Raw genomic sequence first — 10,855 nt, forward strand, 5'->3', positions numbered from 1 at the left:
GGTCCACTTCTTCAGATGCCACCTCCTCATCTAGAACCACTAATACAACACTGCGTGAAAGGCTCGAAGGCACTGAAGCAGAGTTAGCGACCACCCGACTTCAATTAGCAAGCACTCAGGATCAGTTAGCAAGCACCCAAGATCAGTTGCAAGCAATGAGATCCAGACAAGATATATTTGAACAAATTCTTAATCGGTTGGCACCTGGAGCGCTACAATATTTAATCCATGATTCTTCTTCAGCTCCACCTCCCCCTGCACCTTAGGTTGTGATGGTAAGTTAAATCTTAACCATCTCTGCTTTTGTTTTAATTAAAGGGCACAGTTATTAAATTTGCTGATATTAGTACTAGTCATCTTAAAAGGGCCTTGAATTTTTTATTCTATAAATCCATTTGTTTTCATCCCATGTCATTCTTTCAATATAAACTCTTTAAGGCAATCCCAACAATCGCTGTGATCCATCACAATGTTTGAGAGGAAAAGGAGTTAAACAAACAGCACCGTTTACAAAATTTCAAATATCAGAAATGTTAATTCTATAAATTTAAATTCCTTTCAATACAGTGATTGGTAAGGTGGCCTTGGTAAAGCAAATTCATGCATATATATGTCTGTAGTAGAGATAGAACAAACAGTGGTCATAACACTAACTTCAGAGACATGTGAGGATGCTCTTTGATTCATACTTTGTGGATTTAGTTTGAACGTGTCTTTTATTCATAGTTTTGACTTGAGTTACTTGCAACAAAATCAGCCTGAATCAGTGGGTTTCATAGTTTTGACTTGAGTTACTTGTAACAAATTTATCAATTTGTTAGCATTTAGTGTATCCACAATATAATGTATCCTTACACGTGTACATTTAAATCTTTTAACAGAAAAGAATTTAGAAGATAATTTATAAGACTTAGTTTCAGTTTATGTTAATTAAAGATCAACTTCTCTGTATCAGATTTCTGCCATTTCAGAGTTTCACTGCAGAGACATGTATGCTATGTGTGGGAAGCAAGTCTTGGATACAAAGCTCAATGTTTATGATGACTAGACTGCATTGTAATTGATGAGATGTAATATCTAACAACTTCTGACTTATGTTTTGACTTTTATATATTCTGTATCAAACTTCTGTAGTTTCATATATTCTGGATGTTGGATGGATGTTGGATGTGAATGTTATTGGATTTGTGAATGTGAATGTGAAATCTGTGTTGTTGGTTCTGTTTGTGAATGTGAATTCTGTGTTGTTCTGATGTGTGTGTTGTTCTGAGTGTTGTTATGTGTTTGTGTTTTGTTCTGTAAAGGTTATGTGTGTTGTGTTGTTCTGTACAGGTTATTCGACAGGTTGTTCGAGGAGGAAGAAAGGCGATGGGGTTTCACGTAGGTTAGCGACGAATTTCTATGAATTCGTCGCTAACCTATATACAGTAGCGACGAATTTAACAAATTCGTCGCTAAAATTAGCGACGAATTTGTTAAATTCGTCGCTAAACGTCGAGTTTTTTAGGCAACCAACTCCTCGATTTAGCTACGATATTATAAAAACTCGTCGCTAATATTAGAAATTTTAGCAACGAAAGTTTAATAATTTGTCGCTAACTTTAGCGACGATTATAGGCTGATTGGAGACGATTATTATTTCATCGCTACTGTTAGCGACGAATTTTTGAAGTTTCGTCGCTAATGTTAATTAGCGACAAGCTTATAGCGACAAATTTAGCGACGATAAAATATCGTCGCTAAGATATGTTAGCGACGAAAATATATCGTCGCTAAATATATAAATTCTTGTAGTGATGTGATGTCGTCGAACAAACACAAAGAAATGATCCAACAAAGCAAAGATAGTACCTTGACATCACATAGCAAACACTTATGTTATGAACCTCACAACTTTGCCCATGAGTGTTTATTCTACTTAAGTTTTTAGGACATGATTGAGTTGGTCATTGTGAGACAGATTTACTGTAGTAGATAAAGATTGAATTTTGAGGAAGCCAAGATAATGCTCTTTTTCGTAGTAACTAATTGTAGTTTTTTAATTTACAGTCTCATAAATGATCGTGAGACCGACCGTGTGAGACTACTGGAGCGACGATCCATTTTTTTGGACGGCCTATGATATGTCATGGGACAGTATCGATTTTTATGGCGTGCGGCAGCAGTTCATAATTTTTTAATCAAAAAAAAGAAAAAGGAAAAAAAAGAGCCGTCCAGGTTCAGATCTGTCTACAATCGATGAATGAACGGATATGAGTATCGGGCACCGTCTGTTCCGTCGTGTCGTCCTCGGAGTCCCATCGCCGAACATCCCGCCCGTCGCCTGGGCTTCCGGCTTCTGCCTTCCGACAACCCGTCTGTGATTTCCTCCAGCTGCTTGCCGCTAAGGAACTCTCCGTTGCTGCTGCCGTCGATTTTGTGTTCCTTACTCAACCTCTCGCCTGCTGTTCGGGTTAACAAAATTTCCCTCTTTCTTCTCACTACTGATTTGCCATGGTCGATTTTAGTACTTGATCTGTTTTGATCTTTGCCCTTTGCTTGCTACTTACTAGGATGAAGTCGTTGGTGTCGAGGTTAGGTTTCTGGGTCGTAGTTTTGGCGATTCTCAGTGCTGCGGATTGCGGGCAATCCAAGACTGAGGACGCCTATGTCACCCTCCTCTACGGGGACGAATTTCTCCTCGGAGTTCGTGTTCTTGGAAAGTCGATCCGGGATACAGGAGCCACAAAAGACATGGTTGCTCTTGTCTCAGATGGCGTCTCCGACTATGCCGAGAAGCTCCTCCGTGTAAGTTTTCTCCTAATTTTCTTCATTGCTTAGATGATTTAGGTTCAAATTTTGTAGCTACCGTCTCAAAGAGATTTGCATTCTTCTCTGCTGCAAGTGATTTATCGGGAAGGCTTTGGAAGATGTACTTTTGGCTATTGGAATGTGATAATTGTCAAAGATTCTGAATGTGTTATTATCATAATTAACATTTAGGCAATTCTATATTAGTGTATCTCATTCATGAACTATACATGTGAATCGTCCTTGAGCATGATTTGGTGACCTAACCATCCTATTTTGAATAGTCTATTACATGTGTGAGAGTGTTCAAGCATAATTATTTACCATCCCAAATGAAAAGAACGTAGATAAATGTTTTTGTTATTAAATCTGATTATCTAATTCCTGTTTGACTTGGTTACTGGTAATATGGTTTGTTATATTTAATTAACTGGTGATTACACCTCATGACCTGAAGACTTGCAACCCTATATTAACCAAAATGTTGGACTAACTCATTATTTCCAAAACTCCTCTTCAAACTGGAGTGTGGATGTCTATCATGCTTAACTTGCCATATAATAACAAAACTTACTAAGTGACTTTGTAAAATAACAAACTGGAGGGTAGGTGTCTATCATGCCTAACTTGTGATTTAATAACATAATTCAGGTCCTACTAAGTGGCTTTATAAAATATAATTAATCTATTCTTCAAAGAAGTGTATGACATGTTGATATACTTGGACATAGTAACCTTTCAAATGAAATGGCAATTAATGACACCATATACCAGAGTGCTTGGAATGTGACTAATAGCTTGATTGTTGCGACACATATTTGTTGTTTAAGTATGTGAAAACTCAAGATGTGCTAATAAGGGCTTGATCCACATAATCTCACAAGTTCTCATAGCTTTATAATTTTTTTTTAGCATGAGAGTGGGCTACAATTCTTTGTTATTGCTCTTTTACATTAGTAAGTTGTTTCATCAGAATGTAAAACTATAAAGTGGACTCCTATAGTCCTATTAATTGTCAATCTGACATATCAACATCATAGAATGAACAAAATTGCTCCTTTATGGGATATTGAAATGCAAGATGCCCATATATCTTAGTGAGGAAATCTTGTTGAGGATCAATAGTTGAAATCTCAATATCATGAGGTTTCTCTATGCAAGAACAAAATTGCTCCTTTATGGGAAACTAATGAGCATAAAGAACAAAGAGAAAAAAGCGATCACAGCGAGAGAGAGGCACGAGAAGAGTGCCTATGCCCATGACCACAACAAATAGAATTGTATTGCTCAAAACATACACCAATTAGGCATGCACAATATGGTAGCACCCTCTCCTATTATAGACCAAGGAGTTAGTGATACTGTCAATCAAATCTGCAATTATTGTATCTGGTAGAGGCAACTTTAATCTGCATCTTCCAATAGTTGAAATCTCTATATTTATTTATTTATTTTAACCTTCCTTCTTTTACTACCATTAGTCCGACTGGGAGATACTTAGGCCATTAAAAGGAGCGCCTAAATTAGATGATACTTGGATCATAGAATATGAACTTTGTTAGATAGTAACATAATATTCTTCAAAATCCAACCAAAAATGCCAAAGTTAGCTTCCGTAGGTGTGCCTCTTGACCATCCTCTCCTACACCTATACACGATGTTGGAAGCTTGATCAAGATTTCAAGTCTTCTTAGTCGATGGAGTTAAGTTGAGATCTTTTTGGTGAGGGAGAATAATGCAATACTTAGTATTTTTTTTTGTAATTAGATTTGAAGTGGTAAATATTAATTTTGATTACTCTGGTTTTAAGAGAAAATTGTTGTAACAGAATAGGTTGTTTATTACTAAGTTCATCTAAGTTATTTTAGGAGAAGAATATTTAGTGTCCAGTTTTGGGTGAAGTGGTCATGGCTGGGGTTTATAAAAGAAGACTTAATCTCTCTTACCCATCCATCTTTGGGTTTAATAAATTCTTTTTGTGACTTTTGATTGTCCCTGGTGCTGAATGACAACAATACTATATTATCTGTTCCACCTAGCAAGTTAAATCATGGTTGATCAGTTCCTGCTGATTTCTGGTGGTTTCACCGAATATTTACTGATAGGATGCTATTCTTTATCATTGTTAATGTGCTAACTTATGGAATATGGAAAGCTGCGTACATTGAGATATTTATTAAATAGTATTGGTAAGAAATTTAGTTAATTACACATAGAAGTCAGTTAATTCTTGGCAATGAGAAGATCGGTCCATAAGTCTTAATTATCTGTGCCGTATTGCATACACTACAAATCTAATTTGTGAAAACCAAAGATTTTTAATTAAAGTTTTTGTCAAAATTGCCAAGGTAACATAATGGTTTTGCATGTGATCATGCTGACAACCTGAAAAATTTTGTCGCTATACATAGCTGGTCAAATTTCTCCTTCTGTGGTTGATATTGGTAATTTGTTGATGGTTAATTTTTTGTTGTTGAATTTGTATATCATATGGCCGAGATTCTTTATTATGATTCAATAATTACTATCATATATCTGCATCTTTTCTCCCTTTTGGGTGCTCACTTATCATTTTTAGATTAAATGTAGGCTGATGGTTGGATTGTTCAGCATATAAGTTTATTGAGTAATCCAAATAGTGTGAGGCCGAAGAGGTTTTGGGGAGTGTACACAAAACTTAAGATATTCAATATGACAAACTATAGAAAAGGTAATTTTTTTATTAGCTTATAAAATGTTCTTTGCTTTTCATCCATTTCCCTTACTCAAAGTGGATTTATTAAGCTTATCTTGTTCTTGTCTAGTTGTTTATCTTGATGCTGATACAATTGTGATAAAGAATATTGACGATCTATTCAAGTGTAGAAAGTTCTGTGCAAACTTGAAACATTCTGAAAGATTAAACTCTGGTGTGATGGTTGTGGAGCCTTCTGAATCCATTTTCACAGATATGATGAGCAAAGTAACTACTTTATATTCATATACTGGAGGTTAATTTCTAAACTAATTTCTTTTACAACTTTTAAATTTTAGAGCGATGTTAACAATAAATGAATATTTAGCTTCTATATAAGGTTTTTAACCATGTAATATTGCACGTTTTTGATTGAGCTTGAAAATATCAATTCAAGAATGACTAGAAATCTCAAGCATCTAGATATATTTTTTGGGGCAAAAATCAAAAGGGCATCCCTAATTATAAGAATCGTCAAAAGGGCGTCTCTTTTTTCAAAAAAAAAAAAAAAACGAAAAGGGTGCCCTACTATATTTCTCATATCGAAGTTACCCTTATTTGCAGCCACAATGTAGCTGCTACAACTTGTAAAATAAATTAATTCAACTTATTTTAAAAATCTATACATAGGACACTTTTATATCAAAAACATTATTATTAACTTAGCCAAAATCACTCAAACTTGATCAAAATTGCTTCAACATGGTCAAATTCATCATAAAACTGTTGGAACAACGATTAATTAACTGTTACACTATTGTAGGAGCCAGGGCTACTACTTAGCAGCCAAGTTGTTACAACATTTTTTACATTGAATTTGATCATATTGAAATGATTTTGATCAAGTTTGAGTATTTTTAACCAAGTTGGTAATAATTTTTTATATAAAAATGCTCTATGTATAGATTTTTGATCAAATTGAATTATTATTTTTTACATCATGTAGTAGCTACTCTGTAGTTGCTACATGTTGTAGTAAGCTATGTCATGGCTGCTACAACAACGTTGGAATAAGGGTTACTTCGGTATGTGAAATATGGTGGCATGCCCTTTTGACTTTTTTTTGAAAAAGGGGCACCCTTTTGATGATTCTGATAATAGGGGGGGGGGGGGGGCTTTTGATTTTTGCCCTGTTTTTTTTTTTTGAATCCTGTCATCTCATTAATTGTTCTTAAATTTCTGCAGGAGATCAAGGTTTTCTGAATACATATTATTCTGACTTCCCCAATGCACATCTTTTTGAGCCAGATTTGTCAACTGATGCCATGAAAACTAGACCTGTACCTGAAATGGAAAGGTTATCCACCTTGTATAATGCAGATGTTGGCCTTTACATGCTGGCGAATAAGGTGAGTTACTAGTACAAATGAAACTAACAGTACAAATTTACATTCTTGCATGCTTTTATCACCACTACATCTACATTCCATAAAGTTATCTTCTACTATCATTGTCTTGAGAGAATGAAGAAAGGTTACTTATTTTTCTTAGGTCACACACACACTTGTAGTGATGTTTTTTCACTTCCTAATTAGTCTACCCTAATCCTTATTGATTTAAGTATCTTTTTATTATCTAGCATCAAGTATCTAATATCTCAACTAATGTGATAGCTATAAATATTTCTACATGGTGTCTTTTAGTTGGAAGATTATAATATTAATGCCTTTTATGTCTGGACATGCCCTTCTTAATCCATTGTCTTGAAGGTATTGAAGATTTCCTTGATGTTTCTAATTGATATGGTGAGCTTCGGTCACTCCTAGGTTACTTCCATGGTCCAAAATGATTTGGGGTCATTGGCAATCTTGTTGGTAATGCAACAATTGAGGGTTTTGAATTCTTTGTGTTGGGTTCAACAATATATAGGATTGTGCAGGAATAAACTACATTCTCTTCTTAATTCATAGTCTTAAAGGTATTGAAGCTTTCCCAGATGCTTTCTAATAGATATGTTGTGCACTAAGCACACTTTAGGTTACTTTTGTAGTCTAGGAGCCATTGCCAATCTTGTTGGTAATGAATCAATTGATGGTTATGGATTTCCCATGTTGGGTCAGTGTTGGGTCTAACAGATCCAACTATACCAAGTGTCAAACAAAATCTATTTTAGACTTTTGAGTGGTTTTTAGCATGATTTTGCATGGGGATAGTTAAGTTTGCAAATTATCACCCTAATGGAGCATTTTGCAGAATAGGAGATACCTAAGGTGTGTTTGGAGTTTGAGAGACCTTATTGTTTTAGAGAAGAGGGGTTCTTCTTGTAGAGCTTTTTGGGGCTTGGGGAAATCTAGATGTGAAGTTTTCCACTGTACTATATTTCAATAATTAAGGGAGGGTACGAAAGTTATTTTCATTTTCTAATTGCATTTTTTACTTATATAGTATAGACTTCGAATCTATTTGGTAACTATAAGTTAACATTAAACCAAGATTTAAAATTTCGAGTCATGCCAGAGTTTCAATTTAGGACCTATGGTTTTGGTATCGTATTGTACCACGTTGATACAGTTTTGATTTTTTTTAATATAAAATATATTAATTAATTGTTTTATTAATATTTGATGGCTATAAATGCTTACTATTGAGGTGTATTTGAAATGTTGGATGTTGAGTTTAAGTTTTGATACTATTTTGTGAAATGTTTGATGCTTATTGAGGAGTAGATATGAAATGATTAAGTAGGTTTAAAATGGATTTAATTTGAATTTATTTTGATCAATTTAAAATTAAATTAAATTTACCCTCATGGGTGAAAGAATGAGGAAAAGAATTAACAATAAAGGAGGAAAAGAATTAACAGATAGAAAATAATTAACTTAAAAAAAATACAACAACAACAACCAAGCTTTATCCTACTAGGTGGGGTTGACTATATGGATCCTTCTATGTCATTGGCTTTATTTCCCTACTATATCATTATCTATACTTAAATAAATTTTATCTTATTATTATTGCTAATCAAGTCTTTTTTAATTTTTCTCTTCTTCATTTGATGTGTATATTTGTCATAGTTTCACATCGCCTAACTGGAGCTTTTATTGGTTCGTCTAAATACATGCTTGTACCATTTTAAACGTGTCTCTCAGAGTTATCCTTCAATAGATGCAACTCTGATTTTCTCTCTAATGCTCTCATTTCTTATTCTGTTCATCTTCGTATGCCTATACATTCACCTTAACATCCTTATATCTACAACTCTCATTTTCTACGCATGTGCTCGAGTCATACCCCAACATTCAACGTCATATAATATAGCAGGTCTAACCGCCGTTTTATAGAATTTTCCTTTAAATTTAGAGGTACTTTACGATCACATAAAACACCCGATGCTTTCTTCTATTTCAACCATCCTACTTGTATTCTATGTAAGACATCTCTCAATCCCTCCATCATCTTGTAAAAATGATCATAAATATTTAAAGCTTTCAGTTCCAGACAACTTGTCATCTCCTATTTTAACAATTGTCTCATTACGTCTAATATTGCTAAACTTAAATTTCATATATTTTGTCTTTACTCTACTAAGCTTAAAACCTTTCACTTTTAGTGTTTCCGATCAAAATTGTAATTTAGCATTTACTTTTTACATGTCTCATCTACTAAAACAATATCATTTGTAAACAATATGCACCATGGTACTATATCTTGAATGTGTCCAGTGAGTTCGTCTATGATTAGTATAAAAAGATAAGGACTTAAAGTTGATCTTTGGTGTGACCCTATCTTTATTAGAAATGTTTCAGTTAATCTGCCTGAAGTCTTCACTCTGGTCATTACATTCTCATACATATTTTTAATTAGTTCAATATATGCTACGCTAACACCTTTCTTTTTTAGAATTCTCTATATAATTTCTCTTGGGACTCTATCATAAGTTTTTTCTAAGTCAATAAATACAATGTGTAGGTCTTGCTTTTGCTCTTGATATTTTTCAATTAGTTGTCTGAGAAGATGTATAGTTTCTATTATCGACCTTTTAGGTATGAATCCGGATTAATTTTCGATCACCGTAGTCTCCCTTTAAACTTTTGTCTATTACTCTTTCCTAAAATTTCATGGTATGACTCATTAGTTTAATACTCTTTGGGTGCGTTTAGTTCAAGTTATCATGCATAACCTTAGTTATATGATTATCAGGTAATCATATAACTAAAATTATGGGTTATAAATATAACCTAATGTTGTTTGGTTCAACTTATTTATTTGGAGGGAATAAAACATAACCAGTTTAACATTTACTATATTACCCTTGATTCAATTTATTTTTAAATTAAATTAAATTACTAATATTGATATTAATAATATTAATGATGATAATAAATTGATAATATATAAAAAAATAAATATAATTTATTTATAATTTTTTAAAATTTAAAATAAATTTATATATTAATTTTAATAAAATAATTATTAAAATAATTATTTTAATAAAATAATTTGTTAAATTAATAAATATAATTTAATAATTTTATTTTTTAAAATTTAAGATAAATTATCTCTTTTAAATTTATAAGTATTTAAATTAAAGTTCATTGAATTAATTAACTCAGTTTCAATTAAGTTTTACGGTATATTTTAATGAACTCAATTTTAAAATTGGAGGGTAATCAAGAATTTTTTTTTGTTAATCTCCAAAATCACAGAAAATCTTAGGCTACTAAGGTAATCGTATTTCGAGTTAATAACCCATTTGCTAATGTTTTGCTGATGTGGTGGTGATAATGCATTATTTGAAAATTGATCATAACCTAAACTAAATAAGGTTATCGTCGATAAACTTGGACGGTTATCGTCCATAAACTTGGACAGATAACTAAGGTTATTAACGATAACCTTGAACTAAACATGCCCTTATAGTTTGTATAATTTTGTATGTTTTTCTTATTCTTATATAAGGGAATTAGAGTACTTATCTTCCATTGCTCAAATATTTTTTTCGTTTTCAACATCATGTTAAATAATTTTGTAAGCCATTCAATACCTTATTTTCCTAGACATTTTCATACTTCTATTGAAATATCATCTGGTCAAACGACTTTTCCATTTTGCATCTCATTTAAAACTTATTTTATTTTTGAAGTTTGAATTATATAATAAAAATTTAAGGGGGTGTTTGGTTTGGATTTTTTTTTTTTTCGTTTTTCATTTTCTATTTCTGTTTTTCTGTTTTTTGATCTAGTTTTTAGAAAACAGAAAATGCGTTTGATATGATATATTGTTTTCTATTTTCTAGAAAAAAACTAGAAAAGACGTTTGGTTTGTTAATATGAAAAATTATAAACAAAATAATTTTTTTAATAAAAAGACCATCTTTTTATGGAAAAGAAA

General features: G+C 32.6%; 1 protein-coding gene across 1 annotated transcript; it reads left to right on the top strand.

Moving 5' to 3' along the window:
• Window positions 1-2,253: 2,253 nt before the first annotated feature.
• LOC141817830 (inositol phosphorylceramide glucuronosyltransferase 1-like) lies at window positions 2,254-6,873 on the top strand (the record flags this gene model as incomplete). The annotated part of the gene is made up of 5 exons (XM_074705453.1): window positions 2,254-2,452; window positions 2,553-2,787; window positions 5,380-5,500; window positions 5,595-5,780; window positions 6,710-6,873. Coding segments are annotated over exons 2-5 (705 nt in total), but the record flags the coding sequence as incomplete, so codon positions are not given.
• Window positions 6,874-10,855: the final 3,982 nt, after the last annotated feature.

Source organism: Curcuma longa, unplaced genomic scaffold (genome assembly GCF_044706935.1).
Source record: "Curcuma longa cultivar G26 ecotype Majalengka, Jawa Barat unplaced genomic scaffold, ITB_CL_G26_1.1 contig_22069, whole genome shotgun sequence".
NCBI lineage: Eukaryota > Viridiplantae > Streptophyta > Magnoliopsida > Zingiberales > Zingiberaceae > Curcuma > Curcuma longa.